This window comes from Phytophthora sojae (genome assembly GCF_000149755.1).
Source record: "Phytophthora sojae unplaced genomic scaffold PHYSOscaffold_1, whole genome shotgun sequence".
Taxonomy (NCBI): domain Eukaryota; phylum Oomycota; class Peronosporomycetes; order Peronosporales; family Peronosporaceae; genus Phytophthora; species Phytophthora sojae.
This window is the reverse complement of record NW_009258115.1, coordinates 10,489,428-10,514,881: the sequence shown is the minus strand read 5'-3', so window position 1 is coordinate 10,514,881 and position 25,454 is coordinate 10,489,428. Positions and strand designations below refer to the sequence as shown.

The 25,454-nt window shown below is 56.4% G+C and overlaps 8 protein-coding genes across 8 annotated transcripts; 5 read left to right on the top strand and 3 right to left on the bottom strand.

Moving 5' to 3' along the window:
- Positions 1 to 1,363: 1,363 nt before the first annotated feature.
- PHYSODRAFT_294768 (hypothetical protein) lies at positions 1,364 to 4,302 on the top strand (the record flags this gene model as incomplete). The annotated part of the gene is made up of 5 exons (XM_009518747.1): positions 1,364 to 1,729; positions 2,805 to 3,043; positions 3,259 to 3,337; positions 3,601 to 3,810; positions 3,841 to 4,302. 5 exons carry the CDS (start codon positions 1,364 to 1,366, stop codon positions 4,300 to 4,302), a joined length of 1,356 nt encoding a protein of 451 aa, XP_009517042.1.
- A 234-nt stretch (positions 4,303 to 4,536) lies between these two features.
- On the top strand, positions 4,537 to 5,901 carry PHYSODRAFT_294767 (hypothetical protein; the record flags this gene model as incomplete). The annotated part of the gene is made up of 6 exons (XM_009518746.1): positions 4,537 to 4,672; positions 4,759 to 4,882; positions 4,960 to 5,037; positions 5,080 to 5,167; positions 5,234 to 5,705; positions 5,774 to 5,901. The coding sequence occupies 6 exons, from the start codon at positions 4,537 to 4,539 to the stop codon at positions 5,899 to 5,901; spliced, it is 1,026 nt and encodes a 341-aa protein (XP_009517041.1).
- Positions 5,902 to 6,041: 140 nt separating this feature from the next.
- On the bottom strand, positions 6,042 to 6,512 carry PHYSODRAFT_309962 (hypothetical protein; the record flags this gene model as incomplete). Its single annotated transcript, XM_009518745.1, has 1 exon — positions 6,042 to 6,512. One exon carries the CDS (start codon positions 6,510 to 6,512, stop codon positions 6,042 to 6,044), a length of 471 nt encoding a protein of 156 aa, XP_009517040.1.
- A 305-nt stretch (positions 6,513 to 6,817) lies between these two features.
- On the bottom strand, positions 6,818 to 10,411 carry PHYSODRAFT_294765 (hypothetical protein; the record flags this gene model as incomplete). Its single annotated transcript, XM_009518744.1, has 4 exons — positions 6,818 to 8,750; positions 8,824 to 9,051; positions 9,121 to 10,321; positions 10,369 to 10,411. The coding sequence occupies 4 exons, from the start codon at positions 10,409 to 10,411 to the stop codon at positions 6,818 to 6,820; spliced, it is 3,405 nt and encodes a 1,134-aa protein (XP_009517039.1).
- Positions 10,412 to 14,148: 3,737 nt separating this feature from the next.
- PHYSODRAFT_405624 (hypothetical protein) lies at positions 14,149 to 14,532 on the top strand (the record flags this gene model as incomplete). The annotated part of the gene is made up of 1 exon (XM_009518743.1): positions 14,149 to 14,532. A coding segment is annotated over one exon (384 nt), but the record flags the coding sequence as incomplete, so codon positions are not given.
- A 30-nt stretch (positions 14,533 to 14,562) lies between these two features.
- On the top strand, positions 14,563 to 14,898 carry PHYSODRAFT_477749 (hypothetical protein; the record flags this gene model as incomplete). The annotated part of the gene is made up of 1 exon (XM_009518742.1): positions 14,563 to 14,898. The coding sequence occupies one exon, from the start codon at positions 14,563 to 14,565 to the stop codon at positions 14,896 to 14,898; it is 336 nt and encodes a 111-aa protein (XP_009517037.1).
- A 4,816-nt stretch (positions 14,899 to 19,714) lies between these two features.
- Positions 19,715 to 20,222, top strand: PHYSODRAFT_284505 (hypothetical protein; the record flags this gene model as incomplete). Its single annotated transcript, XM_009518741.1, has 2 exons — positions 19,715 to 19,965; positions 19,995 to 20,222. Coding segments are annotated over 2 exons (273 nt in total), but the record flags the coding sequence as incomplete, so codon positions are not given.
- Positions 20,223 to 24,050: 3,828 nt separating this feature from the next.
- Positions 24,051 to 25,442, bottom strand: PHYSODRAFT_323234 (hypothetical protein; the record flags this gene model as incomplete). Its single annotated transcript, XM_009518740.1, has 4 exons — positions 24,051 to 24,189; positions 24,278 to 24,413; positions 24,478 to 25,292; positions 25,372 to 25,442. 4 exons carry the CDS (start codon positions 25,440 to 25,442, stop codon positions 24,051 to 24,053), a joined length of 1,161 nt encoding a protein of 386 aa, XP_009517035.1.
- Positions 25,443 to 25,454: the final 12 nt, after the last annotated feature.

Below are 25,454 nucleotides of genomic sequence, written 5' to 3'. Positions count from 1 at the left end.
GCAGGAGGGCTTAAGCGGCAGACGGAGATTCTGAAACTAACGCTACGACCTCTACGACTGCTCCTAGCACTTGAGCGTTGGTTTCATCTCTGCTTTCTCTCCTCAAAAGCTATTTTCGCCTTGAACTTGAAATTATCCATTCACGATGAAGTTTAAAGCCAAAATGGAGTCAATGGCGCAGCGCAAGGTGACAAAAGAAGACTACGCCGAGAAGTTGGGCATTTCTGGCGCTATCAACAGAGCCATGAATGGCAATCACGGGGCCAAGGCTCAACTGTACGAGAACTTCTAACCTCTCGGTCGACACTGCAAGCTGGCTGTTTCAAAACCGCCAAGCTCTGATCGAGTAAAATGGGGGCAGTTCTGTTTGGAGATGGCGCGCTAGTTTCGTAGTGAATACGAAGGATCGGGTGGCGGGCATTTTCTCGGTCGTTAGGAGCTGAATAACTGCAATGCACCTACATAAAAACGTCGAGTCTGGTATTCTGAACAGCCTATATAGTATTCATCAATAATTGTTTTACAGTACTGCGAAGTCGGTGACTTTGAAGTCGATTTCCTGCCACGTCGATCTTTTTTTTTACGGTAACACCTAGAGTAAAATAAGTACTCATTAAACCCGTTGTGCCAGCTCTAATTGAGCTCGAGATCCTAGCAACATGAACACATTCACCCAAGACGACTCGCTCGATCCCTCAGTGTTACTGGCGGTTGCGAGTTAGCATTTTACACTAGCATGTCTAAAATCGAAAAGCTACGTCTAGATCATCTTGTTGTGCTCGAAAAAAACACATTATACTTTGTAAGTACACTCTCAACCAAACAGAAAACGACACCACTCTACAAGAAAAAAAAGGTAAACCTGATTGGTTTCACCTGTTATGGTTTAATGTGAAGTCGCTGAGTTTTTGAAGTCGAATTCCTGTCATGTCGATAAAGAAAGACATTCGTTGTGTTGCCGAGACCTCACAAACAATATTGCGATGCTACCACCTTTGGAAACAAAGCCCTGGGATGAGACGAATATACGCTGTACAGCAACTTAACAATGACTTTGTTCTCAGCTAAACAAGGAAAAAACAAGATCTACGAACGAGGTACTATTGATTTAGACAAAACCAAAGGCTCCAGCTTACTAGCTGGCTTGATTGGCTGAACCAAAACAACTATTGATCACTTCGTGGTTTGGTATACGTTGGTTAACCCGCACGAAGTACGGTATAAAGACGACAGGCCATGAAAAAGCAGGGGCGGCGGCATCTCCCAGCAAAAAAGAGCACCCTGCAAAAACAAAAAATGTTTACGTGGCGTTGGATGTCGTCCCGAGGACCGAAACTTTTATTTTCTTATTAATTTGCTCGTAATGATTCATTACCGCATGGTCAGGAAGGATGTCGAAGCTCTTCGAACCGCATCATTAGCCAATTTGCCAGCTCGGAGCAACATGGCCGACGACCGAGAACACAAGCGCCTTCGCGTCTCCGTCCCTGACGCAACAGTCCAAGCCGACGCCTGGGATTTCCTCTCGCCCTGGCTCGAGCAGCTCCACGAGCGGCTCATGGTCCACCCCGACGGCAACTTGCAAGTGCGGCACCCGGACTCTCGTCGCTTCCGACGCAACCAGAACCAAGAGACCGAAGTCACGCGCCCCGAACGATTCGACACCAGCCACTGGCGCACGCGCGAGGCGGTGGCGCTGCTGGTGTTGGTGTACGCCGTCAACAACCAGGTGTGGGCCCAAATCCTTCGGGAGAAATGCGCACTGCGGTTCGCTGAGGAAGAGGGCGTTTGAATTTGAATTTGTTGCGGTTTAGACGGCTAACTACACCCAATGCCGCGCACTGCTGCAGCGTCGCCTACGGATCAATGGCCACCAGGGCACGAGACCGCGGTAGTAGCCCAAAAACATGGGCACACCCAAATCAAACGCCACTACGGCATGTGACCAAACCATACCCCTACGATATCCAAGTGCTAAAAGAACTATAAACCCCTCCTCTCGCGCTTCGTCGATCCGGAGTTCACCATCCCTCCAACACGTCGTTGACCCTTGCCCGCCGCACGCCTTCGCTCTCTTCTCGCACTCCATCCACCACTGCACCACGCTCGTCGGAATTATATCCCAACACCACCATTGCCCCGAAAGGGAAGATTATTAAACAGGTCTTTTGCGGGTCTGGTAAGGCTTCGGGTCAGTAAGACCCTATCCAGACCTATGAATATTTTACAGGAAAAATAAAATTGTTTTCATCCCGACCCATATCCATACCTGAAAAATACCACTGAGCGACCTAGGTGTTACTAATACATATCGATCTAGCAGTAGATAAACTGTGGTAGTGTAGGCGAGGCCGTGTAGCCTACGCAAGTACTGGTATCAATTCATGGACGAGGGCGAGCGAATGCGAGCGCGAGGCTCACTCAATGCGTTCATTGATCACCAACACCCGCCGAACAGGCGGGGGCGTGTCTGTGCGAGCAAGCGAAGGCGAGCGCTGCAACCCGATATATTTTTTTCTAGACACCGCGCCTGGCCGAGTCGAGGACTTCGAGTGGAGCAGGCCGCGCAGCGGCGCCCCCCGAGAGAGGGGCGCCCCCCCCCCCCCCCTGCAGACCCGTCAAGAAGTCCGCAGACGAGAGCCGACGGGCGAGTGTCCGCCCCCTTAAAGCATGATACACATGACCTTGTTACCACGTTCACGGTATCTTACAGGTATTTTACGGATCAGGCTGACGGTCATACTGACCAGCCAAATATACATACCAGACCCGCAAAATACCCGTTTAAATGTAACCGTGCAGAGTTCTTAGAGGCGAAAAGACGCATCTTGATGACACAAGATGATGAATTCAAACGACACCCCCGCGTTCCGCAGTCCGTGGAGATCCCAGTGTACCTTGATGTTTCCTCGTATGGATACAAAAATACTGAATTTGTGGTCCATATGAAGGAATTGGCAGATCTGATCGAGGCCACGAAAAGCTACAGCACGCAACAACACGGTGATGCGATCGGTGTCAAACACTGCGCGAGGACGATCACGTATCGCCTGGATTTACGTGCCAACAATTATCAGCGTCGATATGACTGACGAGTGTGTGGAGAACTTGCTCCGAGTGCTTGGAACTGGAATCCCCATCGGGAAATTGGAAGTGAATGTGAACCGCAGGCCAAAGTTTGGAAGCGCTGTCAGTCGGAAAGCTCTCGCGAGATTCTTGATTGGAGTATTGGTCGAGCCATTGCACTCTTCGCTACAGGTTCACTCCATTGAATCCTTCTGTTTTGCCGGAGCTAGGTGGCAGTGTAAAGCCTTGTGCTGCAAACTTCCAGTTCCAGGTTTGTGGATGTTGTCAAGGAAAAAGTTGGTCGGCGCAGCTTAGAGCAATCTCTGACTACGAAGTGGGGGCTGCGTGAGCCGACTGTGTTGCACTTCCGCGATGTACGAAGGAATGATAGTGACATTATCACGGAGCAGGCCATTTCGATACGAGTTGACACCAATTGGGAGCTACTGTCAGCCAGCATGAGCGACTGAAGCAGCTTGGTTGACGTAGCTCGTCCCGGGTATGGCAGATGCCGCGTTCCTTGGAGCGCTGTAGTTCCCCAAGAAGAATACGCACTGGCTCAGGAGGATCTGTGCCGGTCAGCTCGCTGTCGTTTCACTTCTCTACCAGTCCCAAGACATTGGCCACGCTCCTCAGCCAGATCGGGTGGTCACTGCGCAGACTCAGCCTGCACTATACCCGCAAGTTGAACGGCGCGAGATTGATGACAGCCGTCCTGGCGTCGTGCCCGAAGCTGACGAGCCTGTCAATTAACTCGAACACGATGGATACAAGACGCCTTATATCGGCTTACGAACGTTTTGGCGGGGAACGAGACCAGAGATCGCGTCGCTTTCGTTCATGGAGGTCCATTATAGTGGCCCTGACCACGGGGTGGCCCTGGCACAGCTCTTGGGGGACCCGACCAGTCGTCTCGCCAGGCATTTGTTGGAATTAGCCATCACGACAGCAGACGAATCTGACGCTGTGAACGGCTGGACCATGCGAGCGCTCTGGATCACTCCCAAGGACAACACAAGGTTGAAGACGCTGGAGCTCGTAGCGCTGTCGCGTGTGCTGAGACCAGGGAGGTCCCGCCTTCGACAGTTCCACGGGCAGGTTCTCCCACCGGTTCCGCTCGATCTGCCGTCCAAGCTGGCGTTCATCAGTGCGACGGCCATCGGGGACAAATCGCTTCCCAGCGTCCGCTGTCGCTTGTGTTGCGGTTTGCAGCCACCCGCGTCATCCACTCTGTGAAATCCCGACGGAAGTATTATAGCAGGTCAGGATTACTCCACACTGCCGTACTTTGCTACTTCTAGGATTTAAGTAAATCTTTAGGTGGTGTGTCAAGGCAGCCACAGCTGCGTCCTTTCACCACAGACAGGACATTCTGGCCCCATACAAATCCCCATACAACGGCCGTTACTCTGCCATTTCGGGACTTGAAGTCTTCCCCAGGCAAGCCCTAAGAGAAGCCTGTCAACGACGATGGCGCCGCGCTCGTCCGCCTGCCGCCGCGTGCTGGCCGTGCCGCGCGCCCTCGTCTCGCAGAACAAGCGGCGCTTCCAGCAGGACGGCTTCGACCTGGACCTGGGCTACGTGCACCCGCGCGTCATCGTCATGGGTCTGTGAGATAAAGAGGGAAAAATAACGGCTGGCGTCTCTATTTTTTAGCTAAGAGAATATGTGACGTGGTAACTTTTGGTGTAGGTTACCCAGCTGTAGGGGTCGAGTTCCTGTTCCGTAATCCGAGGTCGGAGGTGCAGCAGTTCCTGGACGAACGACACGGAGGCGGCTACTTTGTCTTCAACTTCTGCGACGAGCCCAGTCGATGGTGAGGTGAAAGGTCTCCATACAACTTTCATTTTCTTACTGAAGTTTATTTATTCATTGATTTACTTCATGGTTTAGTTACTCGCCAGATATTTTTGAGGGTCGAGTCAAGAGCTTCCCAATTGAAGACCACAACGTCCCAACGTTCCAGATGATGTACGTACCTCATAAGACTAGAACACAACCGCAAAATAATAGGTTTCTGTCTCGTAGAACCGAGTTTTGTGAAGAAGCAGCGGCGTGGCTTGATGCCAACGAGAAACATGTCGTGGCGCTGCACTGCAAGGTATGATACAGTTTGACGACTGCTCTGATAGAGGGGCATTGAACGGGTCGGGGTTACTGTTGCCAGGCTGGAAAGGGACGAGCTGGTATGATGGCGTGTATTCTGCTCTTGCGCATGGGCTACGCTGCATCCGCGACCGACGCGATAGATCGGTACAATCGTGAGCGCGTACACGACCGGCGCGGTCTAACCGTCGTGAGCCAAAAGAAGTGGGTCAACTACTATGCTGGTCTTCGTGCACAGTCATCTTCTGGACCTGGAAACTCCATTGATGAGCCAACCTTCGCACTTCAGAAGCTGACTCTACGGAATACACTGACCGCAGCGAAATTACCCAAGTTACGACTGCGAGTCTATACACTGGGCGCTAGCGGGTCTCCGAAAGCACTGCTCCATCAAGAGATCGGCTTCAACAACTTCGAGTTAGACGAGGAGATCCGTGGATGCGTCATGATCGAGTTCTACCGTGAACGAGTCAACGGGTGTATGCGACGCAAGCACTTCAAGATCTGGTTCAACACCTACTTCCTCAATCCTGGTAAGGTGTTTTTTTCTGGTGGAACCTAGACCGCGAAGTACTCATCTTTTGTGCTACTTGTCTGTCAGATCAAGATACTGGAAGGGTCATCTTCTCTCGCTCTGACATGGACTGGGTGGCCCGAGACAGCAAGTACAGGCGACTTCCAGCCGCATTCGAGATGGAGATGACCGTTACCCGCTCGGACCAAATGTAGGAGCGTCATTCTTCTAGCTTAGAAGTCGTCAAACGACTTGCAGCATACTTTCATCTATCTTACGCGCCTTAACTTCAAGAAAGCTGTTTTGTATTATCACTTCGATCTGTACTAGCCGTAGCAGGTCCATACACCCGCGCTTACTTCGGTCTAAAGGGTACAGCAGTGAAGGTGTCGCTCAGGCGTTTGAACTCCGGGTGGTAGTCAAAGTTCTCCATGAGCACAATAATACCCTGAGCGTGACGAAGCTTTGCGTCATTGTACTGCCCCTGCATGCTGTCGGTCGTCTCCGTGTATTTCGCCGCCAGCGGCTTGATCTTGCTCTCAAAGAGGGCGTTCCACTCGCGACACTCCTTCAACTTGGCGTCAAAGTCTTTGCGCCGCTCATTCAGTCGGAAGAGCTGCTCGTCGTAGTCTTTCTTGCCCTTCTCGTCCGCCTTGATCTCACGCGTCAGCATTTCGATTCTCATCTGCACACTCTCCAACGCCCCGCCGATGCCGCTTGTCACTCGGTTCATCTTGGCTGCATCCTTGGTCAGCGTGAATTGCTGCGTGGATGCTGGGGTGTATTTCAACCGAGGCAATCCTCGCCCTGATGGCACAGTCGTCATGATGAACGAATTCCTTGAGATCGTTAATGACAGCTAGCTACGAGGCTACAGCAAGACAAGAACAAGACGCAGAAGCAGCACAATCGACTCTAAAATAGGCAAACAGGTAGTGTTTGCGGGTATTCTTCCCTATTGCTGGAAGTTAGCAATGTTGATCATAATAAACCAAGGTTGATATGCATTTATTCTGAACCATCTATCGATTTACTTTACCCTTTTAATGAGTAATTGGGTTTGGGCGTCTGCTTCCGACACTCTCGTAGTGTCCGTCCTCGCCGAACGTCACGGAGTGACGCATCTCTGCTTCAGCCTCTTCTGCTAAAAGAAATCGGAGCGCTATAATCCTCCGTCCGTGTGAGCTTGGCAAAGAAGTCTAGAAGACCTGGAGAGGACACAAAGCCGCTTTCATCCGTGTCGATACTGCTCGCCACAAACTGCTGTTCGTGCAGGTCCAGATCCAGTCCGAGTCGGTAACACACGTGCTTGATGTCGCTCGCGCGGCACGTAGTTTCAAACTCCCCGTTGTCGATAGGCACGACCATCTCTCTCGGAGCCAACCCTTTGAACGCATGCCGCACGAGCACCGCAGCACTCTGAAGACCATATTCCGAGTGCAAGAGGTCCTTCAGTCGACTCTCCTGCAGTAATTTACGCCGAACTGTAGTCGCGCTACCAGCGAACGCCTCTGAATTAGGAAACGAAGCGAGTTTCGTGAACGACCCCGTCGTCGTAGGGAGCACGGAGCTGTGCATATCGAGGCTGTTATTCAGCCTCCGTCCAGTGGGTCGCTGTGGGTGTTGGTACGGATTAGTCGAGAAAGAAGTCGGCGGTCCGTTCCCCGATGTCGGAGGGGCCGTGGATAATTCCTTGGTAACTTCACCCAGCAACTCGCTAATCCGCCGTAAGACATCTAAGAATCCGAGGCCTCCTTCGGGTCTTAGCGTGGGGTACAATTCATCCACAAGCTCTTGAGCTGCTGGGGCTCCCGCTGGAAAGTGCAGGTTCAGGCGGGAAGTCATCAAAATCTCGACGAGGTCTTTCTTGGTCACTTGACCGCGAGCATCCGCGCGTCGATGCAGGTCCAGCGCAGTCTTCAGGTCGCTGCGTCGCTCCAGTAAATCCTGTAAGACTCCAACCAGAGCGATGCGGTGTCTGCGTTCCTGTCGAGACTTGGCGTCTTCCACCGCTATCGGTCGTCTGACCGGTCGGACTGGAGTTTGGTGCGATTCATTGTCGGAATTGTGGATTTCGTCCGCGATTCGGATCGACGACCTCGCTGCAGGGTGGTCTTGCACCATGCGTCGACGCGGACAGTTCCACAGAGCGTCGTTGTTGCACGAGTCTTGGTTATTGTACGACGACGCAACGTTCATGGGTGGGGTACGCTCTTCGTAGGGCGCTAACAGCACTGACGTGGTCGAAAGGTGCTTCTTCCGCTTCTTGGGCGATAGTAAGTCGCTGCAGATCGCACCCAGGAGGTCTTCGAGCGAGTGGTAAGAGATCTGATCGGTCGGTTGATCTTCGGCTTGTTGCGTGCGGGTGAGTGCGTCAATAGCAGCGTGTTTGTCGGCTATCGAGGCCATGATGCCCAATTCGTGGGTAGCTTGGAGCATTTCACTGGCTGAGACCATTCCGGTTTGGTTTGTATCCATCCGCTGGCAGATTGCCATGAGGTGGGGCAACTCAACGAGCATTTTCTCCAGGACCTTCTGAACAGAGCGTGGGAGGCGACTGCGGTGTGCTGATCCATCGATGGACAGTCCTGGGAGCTGCTGGGAGCAAGAAGTGTTGCTCTGCTGGGTGGCGAAGCTGTTCAGATGGTCGTAGAAGTCTTGAGCCAGGATGTAGCCACGTCCTTGAGTGTCGAGCGTCCAGAAGAGCGCCTCGACATCTGCATACCGCACCAAGAGGTTTAAGTGCGCGAGACTCTGACGGAATTGACCTCGTGAAATGTGACCGAAGCGATCGCCTGGGAACACACTTTGCGGTGAGGAGGCTGACAGTTGCCCGAGTTGTTTCAGTTGCTGCAGCTTGGAGAGAATACGCGCCTCCAAAGCAGGAGGAGGCTTTCCGGTGGAGAAGAACGGGTCCTGACGTCGGTGCTGATGCTCGAGGTATGCTTCGCTGTCTCCACTGTGGACTCCGCGTGGACTTGTGGTCGCTGTTGGGAAATGGAGCTCGCTCTCTCGACGGCGCTCGTCACAGATTTTGACAATAGTGCGGCTTGCCTCGGCATTCCTAGGATAAAACACAAGTTTTCCATAAGCTACGTATTCAAATACGAATCATGAAGAATGCATACTGTACGCACCTCTCTTGAGTGGACTTCCCTGCTGGATAAGGCGAGCTGCCATTGCTGACAGGAGTGTACACCGATGGCTGCACTGTTTTCCTTCCTAGCCGAATAGGAGAGAGGCCAACGTATCCAACTGAGGTTCCAGGGACACCAGGAGATGCCTTTGACTTCATCGAAGTACGATCTGCTGCCTTTAGAGACTGCAGAAGTGAAGCTATTCCGATTGTACCAGACGCAGAATCCCTGTAACACACAACACCCAGTGAGTTTTCCAATCAATGATTTCGGAATGTTGGCACTAGTTTTACTTACGAAAACGGTAGAAGCCGAACTCTCAACGCAGCGAAGTCGGCATTACTCAGCGTAATGCCGCACCGCAGTATACAGTCGCGGAAAGTCTCTGGTGGAAGGTAAGCTTGTCCAATCCGTTCGTATTGCTGGAACAGAGGCTGCAACTTGTCCACTGCAGCCACGAGCATGTCCCAAAGCCGAGCACTTCCCACGCCAACAACCGGAGGAGAAACTTGCTTGGAGTTTGACGGCAGCGCCTGCGTTCGGTGGTCGTCACCGTCGTTCCCTCGAAACAACGCGAGAAACTCGGCGTACTTGATGGTGAACGCGTTGCCGTTGCCCCCGCGACCGCGCCACCGTCCGTTCGTGGCTCCATCTCGCGTGTATTCCTTCACGTCTTCACCCAGCGCCATGTACAGCTTTTCATACTCGCGCGTAGTGAGAAACACGCCGATATGACTCAACGCGAGCTCCAGCTCCTCCGGACTGACCTTGCCCGAGCTCATTACGTCCATCTTGAGGAAAATCTGGCGGAGCTTCTCGCTGCTTTGGGCGATGGACGTCGACAGCCGCTGGAACAGCGCTTCCCCCTCCGCTAGGCGAGTATTGGGACCATTGTTTGCTTCCATTTCGCTTTGAAGACCCTTGTCACTGCTGATCGAGCGACTGACGTTGAGGGTGGCTTGAGTAGCGTAGGGGGTTGCGAGGGGCGCACGGGGTGATGAATATTGGATCCGTTTATCCATCGACAGCGAATTCATTGAGGACGTCAACTGCGACGTCATCGGCTCTTGCTGGTAACTCGCTCGCATGAGCTGCAAGGACCACTCGGTCATAATGCGACAGAAAAGATCAATGTCTGCACATAGTTTTATCGTTAGTAAAACTATAATATTTCCAACACTTTTCTTCTGGTGCGCACCTAGTTTGCGAGTCTGGGATGGACAGAAGACCAGGTAGAGCTCCTTGGCTCTCTCCAGGTCGCGATCGGGCTGGGAATCCTGGTATGTGCCGTCAGAAGGTGAAGCAACGATCTCGAGGCGAGTGACTGCCAGTTGGAACTCGCGCAGATCCAGGTGGCCATCCCCGTTCAGACTGAATCGCCGAAGAACATCGTCGGGTTTCATCGGGGACCGCGAGAAGCGGTGCACCTCGTCCGCGAAGTACTTCATGAGCTGCTGGTTGGACAGCAGTTGGTGGTACTGCTGCCAGTCTGAGCGAGCTGTTAGACCGTCGATCGCACACTCTAACTCAAGTTCTTCTACGCACCAGCAGTGCTCATCTGGTCGATCTTGTTCCGAGCCTTGGACATCCTATCCTATCCTGCACGTAGCTGAGCCTTGGCGATGATCAAGACTTTGGTAGGGCAGGGCAGTACGCACGCAGATCTGGAGAGACGCGTTCAAGGGAAGGTTCTGCCCGCAACGACCTTCCTGCCATTTTGGCTCGCTAATTATAAGGGGGCGAAACTCCTGGGAAGGCACGCTTGGTTGAATTATTGTGTAAGTCGTGCACGCCAGGTCGACCACTAATGATTCAAATCAATTCAGATCTTGGCTAACAAGACATCAAGTTTTCGTTAATATCGATTCGTTAGCAAGGAAAGATGGGGGCCGTGTAACTACAGTGAAGCGTTTTCAATAGAGTTTGCGCTCAGTACAGCTGAAGATCATTCTTTGCGGTACATTTCCTCGGGCGACAGCCAGTGTCGTACCTTTGTTGGTTCGAGCAGTGATTTTTGCTTACTTCTGTAGTTGGGGCGGACCGTCACTTGCAGCGGCAGCGAGAAGAAACTGCTCGGCGAGCAGGTGACGCCGGTCGTGCTCAACGTGGTGTACGTAACGTAGATCGGGGCAAGAGTGGCGAGGGAGGCAAGGACTAGCCAGCTGGCTGCCGTCACGTGCGTGGGGTAGCTAGAAGTTCGAAGGTTGAAGATGGAAGATCGCGAGGGAGACGACACGTCCGGCAGGGACAGTGAGCAGTATGAGGACAAGGCGGGGCGACATGGAGGCGAAGGATGTGAGGCTCGGAGGCCTCGAGACGGGCGATGCGCCCCGAAAGGGGAGAGGTCCAAGCAGGTAGCTTAGGAGAAGGGCGCCGTTCCCGTAGGTAGTTTGTATAGGGGGCTTCGTAGGAGTGCGGCGAGCAGCGGCGTGCTGCTCGACTCTCAGTCAAGATTTAGCGCAGGACGGGCATTAAGGGGAGACTAATCTGAGGAACTTGGCGCTGGAGCACGGGTTGTGGACGCCGGACGAGGCCGGATACAACGTAAAACGAGGTACGCCGTACGGGAACGGCGGGGACGGCCGGACAGTAGAGTGCTAGAGGACCGTAGAGAGAGACTGCGGGGGCCGCGGTGCCTATAGTTGGCGCCTTGGCCGAGGGGTCTGTGTGTGCGAATGTACCGTGCGGGCCAGGTGGCTCGTGCAGGTCGACGCACGGCGGCCCGTTACATATTTCATAGGGAATAGCGGGGAGCAGCCCGGTCACTCCCAGGCCGTGGTCGCTTAGTGCTCCCTCCTCATCGTCTCTATCCTGGACCCTCAAGGGGAAAGGGCCAGTCTTAGCTGGTGGAACGCTCAGCCCCGACCCGGCGGTGAGTACCCGTTGCCTAGGTGGCCAGGCCACGAACAGTTCTGAGGATGTGATTCTAAGCTAGTTACCCGAACGAGGCGGGTGCAGGCGATGCTAGTTGCCCGGACGCGGCGGGCTCTAGTTGATGATCTAACCCGGGAGATGCCCGGAGGTAACTACATGGTGGTCATGACAGGCGCCTTCCGGGCAGGAGTGTTCGAGGCTTCCTGTGGGCTTGGTGTCAGTGGCGATGAGGAGGCCCTGGATGAGTGATCCGCACTGGATAAATGGACGATATTAGAAAGGATGAGTTTGGATGAGAATGGAGTGCTAACTTTGATTTTATTACCACCACTAGAGTCTGCGGAAATGACGACAGCGACGAGTAACACCCCACGGGACGAGCGCGCGGAGAGGCGCGCCGCTTCTATCGAAAGGACACAACAAGCAGCGAAGCAGATGACGGCAAGGACGTTGGACACGAACACAGGCGGCTCGGTCACGCTGAGCACCGAGGAGAATCGGGAGTCGACGGGCAGCACACCACTTGGAGCGGGAGTAAGCGCGAGCCTCGGAGGCATGGACGACGAACACGACGGAGGCGAAATCCGCGGTGGCGGCGGCAATGGCCAAGCCGCTGGCAGTGGACACGTGGCGACTGTGGCTGGGAGAGTGCCCGCTGCAGGAGAAGAGCACGAGCAGCATAGCGGTGGCACCCAAGGCACCGGTGGCGCTGGCAACAACACTGGTGGGCTTGGAGCTGGCGTGGCCCAAGCTGTCACGGCATCTAGGAACGACGGAGATCACGGTAGTTCGGGGCCGGCGTGGATCCCACCACCTCGGCGTACGGTGCCAGCGGCGACGACGGATTCAGCGATACCGGCGAGGGTACCAAGCCAGCCGAACGTGGTGCGCGAGAAGGCCAAGTCGCTTAACCCATCTAACCCCGTATTCTGTATCCTACAGAATAAGCATTGTCACAGGACATAATATCCAGCAAACTTGTCCTCTCTTTCGAACTTCGCATATGGATGTTTGTATAGCCGGTATTGTGCACATCTTCCTGTTAGATTAGCGATGGGAAGATAGACGGGGTTTATTCCGCGGTAATAGACGGACGAGTATAAACCACCAACAGGTTTGAAAATTCGGGTGGAAGCCTAAAACCGCCGCGTGTCAGCCACTCGTACTTTCCTTCATTCCGAAACTGCGCTGTTCAAGACGTCGCAATGCAAGCTTTGTTGGGGCCCGTCGAGCGCGCCCAAGTGGCCAAGGACCATGGCCGAAGACGATCATGATGAGCGCCATTGTGATCTAAAGGTAAGCGAGAGCGTGTACTTTGCTCTGTAACATTGTACTAGTGGTATATTGATTCTACGTTGCGATGTTGATTACCAGACCTGGTGATCCGACCCAGACGACGCTATGAGCTCTCGCGTGTGGCCCGATTGGCAGATCGATTGCGGAGTCAGCGCACAACCTCATCGGTTCCTACGAAGCCGGCTACAGCCGGGTCTACCGCTATATTGTAGCTGATGCAGTGGCTACTCAAGAGGCTAAAGAAGAAGCGGTAGATGCTACGACGGATGCTACAGAAGAAGCTCATCGCGTGATGAGGTTACACCGGAGATTACAGAAGATGGGACAGAGGCTACGACGGAGGCTACCGATGAAAGTGGCAGGAATGAAGCGGCAGTGCCGGAGGCTACAGAGCAAAGCGGAGGCTGCCAAAATGGCGAAGATGACCCACGGCTGGCGCGAACATTGAAGAGCGTGCGCATGTAAAGGAAGAAGTAGACGTTGGCATGAATATCATATTTTGTCCTGTTTCGTACAAGAGGAACCGTGTGTAGTGCGTGTCATTACGGGCTATTGAGCATGCAAGCTCCCTGGTGTTGTTAGAGAGACAATCGTAACAAGCTTGTTAGGTGGGCTAAAGAAATCTAATGATGCGCTAATGTCAAGCACAAGGAAGAATTCGCCCAGTTCCTCCTCACTACGTCAGTTAGGAACTGGGCGATTTCTTCCTCCGCGTTTATCGCGACGTGCCGAAGATGGGTGGCTGGAGCCGAAGTATGCTGCCTTAGCAGCCTTGCAAGGTATTACCATGTAGCAGGTTTTGAGCGTGCTCTACGCTCGCCACGACCAATAGAAGCTCGCCATTTCAGCATATGGTGGATACATTGAGCATGTTTTGTTCACTTTCGTAGCTGTTCTGCGCACAATGTACCCAGCACTTGACCGCAAGATGCGAAAGGGCTTCCAACAGCAAATCTTTGACAGGTTTTGAAGTATACTTTAATCAAGTCTAATGCTTATTCTGTAGGATACAGAATAAGGTCTGGGGCTAGAAGGGTTAAGCTGACGAAGTTCAAGGGCCTTGACGACGCCATGCCCGTGACGATGTGGCTGAAGACCGTCCGAGCAGAAGTGCGCCGCCAAGCCGTGACGATGAGAGTCGAGTGGGAGGAGAAGCAGCTCTACCATGAGGTGGCTGCACACTTGGAGGGAGAGGCGCAGCGTTGGTTCGCCACCGTGATGGAGACAGTGCCCGAGTCGGAGGAGAGCATCGGCACGCTGGCGGACATGTTACGCGCGAAGTACATGACGCGCAGGACGGGGCCGGTGGTCGTGGACTTGCTAAACTCGCGGCGACAGATGCGCGGCGAGCGACGGCTGGAATACGCGCAGTCGCTGCGCGAGATAGCCGAGCAGGGTGACATCGGCGAGGACTGGCTCGTCAACGCGATCTTGAAGGGGATGAGTAGCACGATCGGCGCAACACACGTGCGCGGCCATCGCCCCAGGAACTTGGACGACGCAGTGAACCTGTTGATCCCGCATGTGGGAGACTACGGTGAGGGATACGGCGTGGGCCTGGAGGAGGCCATGGCCGCGTGGGACGAGCGCGAAAGCGCCAGTGGGCGCGGGCCTCTGGCAGCGGCGAGAGCGGCACGAGATCAGGAACAAACTGGACTGAGCGGAAACAAGGGGACTGTGGTGACGGGCTATGGCCCGATGTGGGGTAAGGTCCAAAAGCCACCCCGCTATGATACTGAGGGGAGACCGGTAAGCAACGGTAAAACCAGTTTGGACGAGTGGTGGAAGGCTATCCCACCTGGCTTTCAGCTGGTGCCAACCAATCAGGGGTCAGCGGCGAACAGTTCAAAAATTCAAACGGGTGGCGGCGTCCAACAGACGTCCGTACAGCAACAAAGTGGATGACGCGGCAAGCGTCAAGGTGGCGGTGATCAGTTCGTGAGGCGTCCGGGCAAGGCGCTGAAGGTCGAGGGCCACACTGGGGACGGCCAGCTAGGAGCAGGAGGACGACTACCCGATCCCTCCTTCGCTACGCGGGAAGGGTGGCTTCAGCGGAATGAGCAGTACGTGCGGAGAACGACGACAGGTGGTTTCGGGGCCCGCCCGAACGACTACTGCTACTGGTGCGGTAAGGCAGGCCACTACTCGCGGAACTGCTACGTACGAAAGGAAGATCTGGCGGCGCATGCAGCCGCGTCCGCCCAGGACACGACGACGACAACGGCCGACGGGTCGGGAAATGTGCAGCGAGCATAAGGGCCCCGGCCTTATCGCTCGCTAGTCCTGATCCGGGGGAAGAACGAGATGAACGAAGTGTGCAAGTGGCCGGTGGACTACAACGGCCTGCGCAGGGAAGAGAACGGCACGGCAAGAGACCGCGAGGACGGCGTGGCAAGAACGCGAAGGCGCGTATTGAGCGGCGCGGGGGTTCGAGACTGGGGATGGCGCCGTGCTAGCGCTTCCGCGCAGTCGATGCAATGAACGGCTTTGTAGTGGAGGTGACGCGGCGCGACAGGCGAAAGAGGGCACGTGGCCGTCCCATGGCGGCGAGGCCAAGAGGAGCGTGAGGTTCGTGGACTCCGAGGCCAAGGGCAACGGCCAGGAAACACGCGAGGGCCCCAAGCCGGCAGCAGCGGCCGCGCTACTGGCCGACGAGAAGGAGAGTATGGCGAAGCACACGTCGGAGAGCATGGTGTGCGACGGTGGCCTGGAGTTCGACGCGGTACCAACGCCGAGTGGCGCCTGCATGGGGAGGAATGCTGGGGTGGCGCCGGGCGTGGCAGGCGATGACCAGGATCGTGGAGAAATCGCGGCTAGGGTTGAGGAATTGCTGGCGATGGCGATGGACGAGATGAAGACGGAAGACGGAAGACTTGGACGGCGAGGTCAAGGCCACGAACCCCGGTGGCGAGTCGGAAGGTGCGCAGCTGGACGTGACCGCGGAGGACGACAGCGGCACGCCGGACGCTCTGCAGGCGGCTATTGAGACGGAGATGAAGTCGGGCGACGTGACGGCGGGCAAGGTGATGCTCGTCAAGGCCCAGAAGTCGGCGAAAGAAGCCGCGATGGCCGCAGAACTCGAGCGGCAGCGTCGGAAGCGGCAGGCACGACTGGAGCACGCGCGCGCGCGGCGTGAGCGACGTGCGGAGGGAGAGCGGCTCGGAGATGGGCGTGCAGTCAGTGAGGCGACGGGCACGGTGGCGCCGGAGGCGCAGGGCGGTAGCGTCATGACAGCAGTAGGCGAGACGGCCACGAGCAAGGATGCTGAGCAGCGAGCCGCGGTGTTGGCCAGCCGCGTGAATACTGGTGACGAAGAAGCCGCGCCGGTGGTGGGCGACACGGAGCTACAGAGGTCACGAACGAGGCGACGATACGAGCGACGAGTTCGCAAGGCCCGTGCCAAGGAGTTGCGCGCTCTACGCAAGGAGTTGGACCGCCTTAAGAGGCCCGATGGCGGTTACTACGTGATGGAGGAGTACTTTCGGAGGTGCGGGAAGGGCGCGCCCCGGGTGCTGAGCCAAGAAGAGGCGGAGGCGATTGGAATCGCGCTTCCAGGCGCGACAAAGGTGCGGCGGTCGAGGGGAAGTTTACCAGGAGCGAAGCAGTATGAATATCACAGTGGGAGCGTGTACGCGCATCCGCGCGAGGAGCGAGTCGAGGGAAAACAGCGACCCGTGCGCATCGGACGTCTGCGAGCAGTGCAAGCCCCAGCGGTGGACTCACTCCCTACCACGAGGGTCGAAGTCCGGGGCAAGGGCGAGAGGATCAAACTGGACACCGGTGCCCAGTATAGTGTTGCCGGAGAAGCGTGGTGTGGACTCGGCGAGCGGCTGGACGCGCTGCCGCCAGTCGACTACGTAGAAGGCTTTACGGGCGCTGTGGCCAAGGTTCTGGGCGTGTGGAGGTTCCGTATGCGAACGCAGTACGGCCAGATCATGGAGGGGGACGCGCTCATCGTCGAGGGCGCAACCACGGAGTTCCTCTTAGGCGAGGATTGGATGTTAAGGCGCGGAGTCAAGATCGACTTCGTGTCATGCGAAATGAAGTGGTACGACAGCGGGGAAAAGAAGGTGGTGCCGTTTACGTGTTCGCAGGCAGAGCGGTACGACGAGCGACCGGCGAAGGTGCGGCTGGTGAAGAAAGCGCGAATGCAGGCACAGACGTGCCGTAACGTAACGGTGGCAGTGGCGGTACCCGAAGGGACAGTGGGTATCTTCATGCCGAAGCCAAGGAGCAAGGGCAACCTGCTAATGGCGCCGACGCTGACGTCAGTTCGCGGGGGCAAGGTCGTTGTGCCCGTGCTCAACCTGGTCGGGGCGACGACCAAGCTCCCATCACGCGAGGTACTAGGAACGTGGGCGCCTACGAGTGATGACATGACGGTGATGGAGTTCAACGGCGAGCTGACGAACGACAAGGTCAAGCGATGGCTGGACGAAAATTTCGGCAACGCGGGCCCGCTGGGCAACGAGGACGAGTTGAAGATCGGGCGCATGAGCGCCGAGGACAAGGATCTACTGTTGCAGCTGCTGCGGCACTACCCAGCGCTGTCAGAGCCACGAACGGGATGCCCACCGGCGACCACGCAGCCGGTGGAGCACGAGATACATACGGGCAGCGAGCCGCCGATTAAAGTGAGGCCGCGGCGGTACGCGCAGAGCGAGCACAAGATCATTGATAAGGAAGTGAAGGGCATGCTGCGCGACGGGGTCATCGAGGAGGGCAATGGCTCTTGGGGGTTCCCAGTCGTATTAGCCAAGAAGAAGGACGGATCAGTGCGCTTCTGTATTGACTACAGAATGCTCAACGCTGTTACGAAGCGTGACGTCTACCCCAGGATCGACGACACCCTGGACAATCTACATGGTGCGAAGCGGTACACGAGCTTGGACCTCCACGCCGGGTATTGGCAGGTACCCGTGGCGCCCAAGGACAGTGACAAGCCGCGTTTGTGGCGAGGCAAGGACTGTTTCGGTTCCTGCGCATGCCATTTGGGTTGGCAAACGCACCAGGGACCTTTCAAAGGATGATGGACGCGGTGTTGAGAGGGCTAACGTGGCAAACATGTTTAGTTTATCTAGCCGATGTTATCGTCTTCTCTAGAGGAGGCGTAGGCCAGCCCGTCGTCGAGCTGGCGATGGTGTTGGAGCGTCTGAGCAACGCGGGGCTGTCGCTGAAGGCCAAGAAGTGCTCGTTCGCGACGGAGCACTTGGAGTATTTGGGCCACGAGTTGAACGAGAACGGGGTGCGCCCCATGGAGAGCTTGGTGGAGAGTGTGGTGAACTTCCCCGTGCCGAAGGACGCGGACGCGGTGAAGAGCTTCGTGCACATGGCGGGGTACTACAGACGATTCGTGCCGAACTTCGCGGCGAAAGCAGCGCCGTTGACGCTGTTGTTGCGCAAGGGAGTGGTTTGGCGCTGGGCTGAGCCCCAGCAAGAGGCGTTTGAATGCTTGAAGCGGGCGCTGACGGAGCGGCCGCTGCTGGCCTATCCTGATTTCTCGCAACCATTCACGTTGGTGACAGACGCCTCGAAGGTAGGACTCGGAGCGGCGTTAACTCAGGACCAAGGGCAGGACGAGCAACCCGTAGCGTACACATCGAAGATCAACTGGAAGGGCGTGGCGCAGTATGCCATTACCGACCTCGAGTGTGCGGCAGTGATCTGGGCCGTCAAGCTGTTCCGCCCGTACCTGTACGGAGGGCGGTTCCGACTGGTGACGGACCACGCCGCGCTGAAGTGGCTAATGATTTCAAAGGACCTCACGGGTAGAGTGCACCGGTGGGCACTACAACTACAGGAATATGATTTTGAGATTGTCTATCGCCCGGGTAAGGACAACGTGGTCGCAGACGCTCTCTCGAGGGCACCAGTACGAACGGTGGCTGGTAGAGGTGCGAACGTAAGAGCAACAGGAGGCGAAGGGCAGCTGACTGACGGCGAGATCGCCGAGGAGCAGGTGAAGAACAAGACGGTGCAGAACCTGAAGAACAAGGGGAAACACGGCGATCGGCGGGTAGGAGTCGAGGGCGAGCTGGTTTACATCTACGAGAGAGACGGTAGCAGACGTGTCGTGCTACCGTCCTCGTTGTGGGCAAAGGTCCTACGCGAGAACCACGACTCGATCTTCGCATGTCATCTGCGAACACCTCAAACCTACACTAAGATTGTAGCCAACTACTGGTGGCCGGATATGCGGGCGTGGGTGAGACGATGGGTGCAGTCTTGCCGTGACTGCGGTACGAGGAAGGCGAGGGCGAAGGAAGTGATCCCTCCGCTGCGGAGTCAGGGCGTGGGAGATGCTGGTGATCGTTGGGCGCTGGATGTAGCAGGCCCGCTGCCGGTGGCGGACAAGGGCAACCGGTATGTGGTGGCAGCCGTGGACTATGCCACGAGGTATGCGGTGGTGGCCGCGGTGCCGAACCACAAAGCACCAGACATCGCGGACTTCATCGTCAAGAAGCTGGTGTTGGTGTATGGGCCCATGAGGGAGCTCGTGATGGACGGAGCGCCCGAACTGAGCGGGGCGGTGGTGGAGGCGCTGGTGAGTGCTCTCCAGGCGAAGCAGTTGACGCCGGTGCCGTATCGTCCGGCTCTGCTCGGCTTGGTCGAGCATTTCCACCGGACGTGGAAGGATATGGTCGCGATGTTCGTGTCTGAGGCACAGAGTGATTGGGATCGATGGCTGCCGTGCGCGGCCTACTCCTACAATGGTGCGAGGCATTCAGGAACGGGGTACAGCCCCAACGAATTGATGATGGGTCGACGTCTTCGGGCCCCGAATGAGCTGTTGTGGGCGAGTGGCGTCACGCAGGTCGGCGTGTTCGCCGAGTATCATCGGGCGTTGGTGAGGAACATGGCGACGGCAACGGAGGCGGCCAAGAAGGCGCTGGTCAAGGACCAGTTGAGGCGGGCTACGTACTACGATCGGCAGGTGCGGGCGCACAACGAGTTCGCGGTTGGCGACAGCGTGTGGGTGCTGCGACCACCTCGTGGCAAAGGAATTACGAAACTGGCCCATAAATGGCTGGGCCCAGCTCGAATTGTAGCAGACGCGGGCTTTGATAATTGGGAAGTGCTACGCGAGGACAATGATGAGCGGGTGATCACGCACTGCAGCTTCTTGGCGAAGTGCAGTTGCCCGAGTGACTCACTGGGCGTGGTGGCGGAGCGCATGCTTCGAGAACTGAGCGAGGAAGAGGTGGCAGCTGGCGGTGCCGCCGAGGAACAAGAGCGGACTCAGAGCAGTGAGGATGTGACCGCCCGGGCGGAAGGTGGCACGCAAGAGATCAAGACGGGGACGAGTGGCGCTAGAACGACCGCTACGGCACCAGTGAGCGCCGACGAGGGGCCGAGGACGGTGACGGGCACACTGCCTGTGGCCGCTGGACAAGAACCGAGGCGGATGCACGGCGCGGAGCGGGCCGAAAGCCGCTGGGCCAAGAATAGAGGCGACGAGCGCCATGGAGGCGGCGGCCGAGGCTGCTCCAAGGCCTCTACCGCCAGAGTCAAAGCGGAGCCGCCGGCGGCAAGAGCGGCCCCAAGCCGAAGAGAGGAACGATGAAGTGCAAAAGAAGCGCCGGCGAACATAAGCTGACGAGGCTCGTGGAGCGCGGGCAGCTCGGCGCGAAGCTGCACGTCACCAGCAGGAAGCCGCAGCGTCGAAGGCGGTGGCTGCAGATGAAGATCGCGGGATTCACGGCGGTGCGCGAGCCGACGAGCGAGAAGCCAGTGCAGCCGCTGGACGAGCACGACCCGCGCAGCGAGGAGGTGTTCGCCGTGAAGCAGGAGCCAGTCGAGAGCGTGGAGACGGCCCCGGTGCTGAGGACGCTGGAGGTAACGGCGATAGAACGAGTGGTGTCGCTGACGCCACGGTGGGTATGCTTCGTGGACGTGGATGGCCACGACAGCCAGCTCCAATGCCAGAGCTCCTACAAGTCGCGACGGCAAGGCATATCGTGGAGCGGGCGCGAAGATGGGTCCGGAATCGCGCGGGCCGCTACGTAGTCGAGCACGAGGTGGAGTACACGACAAGACCAGAGATGCCGGTAGGACGGAGGTGGCTCAGTGCTGCTGAGTACGAAGAGCTGCTGGACGCCGGGAAGATCGCGGACGATCTTACGTCCGGGGATGGCGTGTAGTTGGGGCGGACCGTCACTTGCAGCGGCAGCGAGAAGAAACTGCTCGGCGAGCAGGTGACGCCGGTCGTGCTCAACGTGGTGTACGTAACGTAGATCGGGGCAAGAGTGGCGAGGGAGGCAAGGACTAGCCAGCTGGCTGCCGTCACGTGCGTGGGGTAGCTAGAAGTTCGAAGGTTGAAGATGGAAGATCGCGAGGGAGACGACACGTCCGGCAGGGACAGTGAGCAGTATGAGGACAAGGCGGGGCGACATGGAGGCGAAGGATGTGAGGCTCGGAGGCCTCGAGACGGGCGATGCGCCCCGAAAGGGGAGAGGTCCAAGCAGGTAGCTTAGGAGAAGGGCGCCGTTCCCGTAGGTAGTTTGTATAGGGGGCTTCGTAGGAGTGCGGCGAGCAGCGGCGTGCTGCTCGACTCTCAGTCAAGATTTAGCGCAGGACGGGCATTAAGGGGAGACTAATCTGAGGAACTTGGCGCTGGAGCACGGGTTGTGGACGCCGGACGAGGCCGGATACAACGTAAAACGAGGTACGCCGTACGGGAACGGCGGGGACGGCCGGACAGTAGAGTGCTAGAGGACCGTAGAGAGAGACTGCGGGGGCCGCGGTGCCTATAGTTGGCGCCTTGGCCGAGGGGTCTGTGTGTGCGAATGTACCGTGCGGGCCAGGTGGCTCGTGCAGGTCGACGCACGGCGGCCCGTTACATATTTCATAGGGAATAGCGGGGAGCAGCCCGGTCACTCCCAGGCCGTGGTCGCTTAGTGCTCCCTCCTCATCGTCTCTATCCTGGACCCTCAAGGGGAAAGGGCCAGTCTTAGCTGGTGGAACGCTCAGCCCCGACCCGGCGGTGAGTACCCGTTGCCTAGGTGGCCAGGCCACGAACAGTTCTGAGGATGTGATTCTAAGCTAGTTACCCGAACGAGGCGGGTGCTGGCGATGCTAGTTGCCCGGACGCGGCGGGCTCTAGTTGATGATCTAACCCGGGAGAGGCCCGGAGGTAACTACACTTCCCCTTCCGTCCCAGCAGATAATTCACTCTCCATGCGCTTCTACTACTTCGTCTGCGTCCATCATCATCGCAAGCGCCAACGCCCTCGCAAACGCCAAGCAGACCGATGGTGAGAAGATTATGCCTTCTGCCGAGGAAAATGCCGTGGGGACTTGGCGCTTTCTACGGGTGAATCCTGCCGCCGACACCGAAGAACGAGGATGGAAAGAAGTTGAAAGTCAAGAAGCTGCTCAAGTACAACAGGTGGGTTTTTACCAACAAAAGCCCCGAGTGGGTTGCTAAATTTCACCCCGAGTCTGCGAAGGGCTACACGAAATTTTTCGAGAACAGGATGGTCCGAGGGGGCAAGTACGCCTAAGAACGTCTGAAGTGGGCCAACTAACAGTGATGTTGCTGCTGCGCAAAAAGGGCAAGGTGTTGGGTGTGTATGTGTGTACCCATGATGTGGCATAGTGCATGTAGTATTGTAGGTCACAGGGTACCTAGCCAACGAGAACGTACAAACCTTGTTCTACTGAATAAAGTTGAATTTCAACGACCGATAAGTTCTTGCCGTTGGGTCCGCTGTAATCGACATATCGACATATCGGAGCTCGGAAAAAGTCTTGTGGCTATTGCCTGTTTTTTTTTGGGGCAAATTCACAGTGTAGTACCTTACGATCGAGCTCACAACAGCATTATAAATATCTGCCACCTTTGCTGTGGGCCCGCACATTTACCATGATATCCGCATCCCAAATTTTAGCAGGTAAGGTAAATTACCTTGAGCGCTAGGTGCATACCTAGTATGTATGCACAATGCCTGAGATGCATGAGTTCTAGTATACATGAGCGATTCCGAATAAACACTAAATAACATCAACGATCTCATGCTAGCACCACTTTCAATCTTGTTCTTCTACATTGGTGTAGTTCCTCGCGCGAAAGCTGTCAACTGCGTACTTTTGCAAATATCGATTTGAGGTTGCACTTTTTTCGTTGTCCCTTCAGGCAATAATAGCCTCGTTTTCGGGTTATTTTGAGCGAAATCTATCGATCGTGCAGCCAATTGGCGCTTAAGCAACATAAGAACTCGATCTTGTCCATGTCCAGCATATTGCTCGCTGTAGGGTGCATCAGATGCTCTTGCAGCTACTTCGTTTCGTAGAACTTAGTTCGATTCCAGCAAAATGTAATCGTATTTCTCACGGTTCAAGTGATGAATTATCAACTTCGTCACTACGGTAGGTACACGATGGCTCTCAAGTCGACATTTTCTGAGTTTTTGTGCTGGAAAATCATAGTTATGCTGCATGTGAAAAATGGACTCGAGGACTTTGTGTGCAAGTGGCCTTACAAATGGCACCACGCTGTTGTTCACACTGAATGGTCCGTGGTGCTTACCACGAACTGCAGGTTTCAACAACGTTTCGGTATTCAATAATGTACTGGTCTTCTTGTGGAAATTCGCGGGGATTCAGGTGAAAGACCCCGTTCAGACTAAATCTGCACATCAGCTACGCTAGCGATCCACCTTTGCTCTGGTATCGGGGGCCCGCGGATTCGCAGCTTGAAGCTACATTAGGAACATTTGAGCAACTGAAGGTAAGCAATGTGTGTCGAATTAGTTCAAGTTGAGGTTCTACAAGCAGGTAGTTTGTATTCCAAGAAAAAAAAGCAATAAAGCCAATCAACCTGTATTCGATAAACGCAAATGGCGGTGCAGACTAGCTGCAGGCCTAGTAAAACAAACAGCAGACTTCAGCGAGCCCGCCATTCCCGTTACCATTGTCGTTATCTCCACTCCGGGTAGTCCGGAGCGTGTCGTCGAGCACTGTCGAAGTCGCATTGGGTGCGCGAAGGGAAGTCATCATTGATCCGATTAAAATATTCGCGTTGACCTGGCTGGTGCGGTGAGGAACGATAATACCCATCACCGCTTGCGCGGGTGTCGTTGTAGCTGGGGCCAGGAGGTCCGCGCGGCGAAGGCGTCTGACGATCGGTATAACCGGGCGAGACTCCCGTGGAACGGCGCACCCGCGGCTGGAACCGAGATCGCGGTGGCGTAAAGGCTGTCACAGGGTTGTCGTCACTGGACCCTCGGCGACTCGCCTGGTGTTGCCTGCGCTCCGAGCTGGGCAGAGGGGCAGATGAGGGTACACGTCCGCTCGAACGGCTGCGCTCACGGCGCCGATGATCACGATGAGAATTGCTGCGGGATCGGCTGCGTGTTCGATGGGTGTGTACCCGAGTCCGAGGCGGAGGGCTTTGACTCCGTTCACGATGACGTCCACGGCTACGGAGCGAGGTACGACCGCGACGCTGGTCAGGCGGTGTAGGTACCGAGTGAGCGACCGCACTGGGCGGTAGCGGAGTAGCAGGAGCGTGAAGTCTCTCCAGCAGTTGGCTCTGGAACGTTTGTTGCGCCTCTGCTTGCTGTGCCAGCACCATCTGAGTAGTGCGGGCAAACTCTGCCAGGACAGCGAGTACTCCGTCCGCCTGGCCAGTACTCGTGGGCTGTGGCCGTGTTGTTGCAGCTTGGACGGGCGACGGTGTTGCCGAAACAGGGAGCTCATGGACTCGTGGGGTGGATGCCATGCCAGGCACACCGTGCACGAACCCGGGATCCGCGAGCTCAGTGGATCGGGCAATGGCTGGTATATCTCGCGGTAGCGGCCGTCCCCGGGATAAGCCGACTGCCAGCACCTCGGATGGCGATTCGTCATCCGTGTCGAAGTCCGCGTCGAGCCGCGGTGACGGGCGAGAGGGACCGATCCGCGTACGAGCATACAGGAGGGGATTAACCACGATGACACGGCCGAACTCCGTGACGATCCGGATCGGCTCGGTTCCAAAGTCCACACGTGAGTCAGAACCGGGAGGGACAAAGGCCTCGTGCAGTACTTGTCGTAATTCCACATCCGTTGCACCAGGAAGAACGAGCTCATTCCACCGAACGCGGAAGCGTCGAAGTCGGCGCGTTGGTCGAGAGCTCGCTGGTGACCCATGGCACCAGCCGACGACGAACTCGTCTCGAGTGATGCGCGACGACCACGCCTGATCACTGGGAAGCAGCACGTGGACCGCCGGGTCGGTGGCTTCGTGGCGGATAGCCACCACACAGACGTAAGCACACACGAGTTCGATACGCGACCACTTGGCCCACGCGATGGGCCTCCAGGTTGACTTCAACGTAGTGATGGCGCGGAGAGTCGGCGCTGGGGGCCATATAGCAGGAAGCGAAGCGCACGAACCGGAACAGCAGGAGCAGCGGACGGTCTCGGAGCTCGAAACTCAAGTCCTCGGCACCTGAACGACCTGGCATCCACGGCAGTTG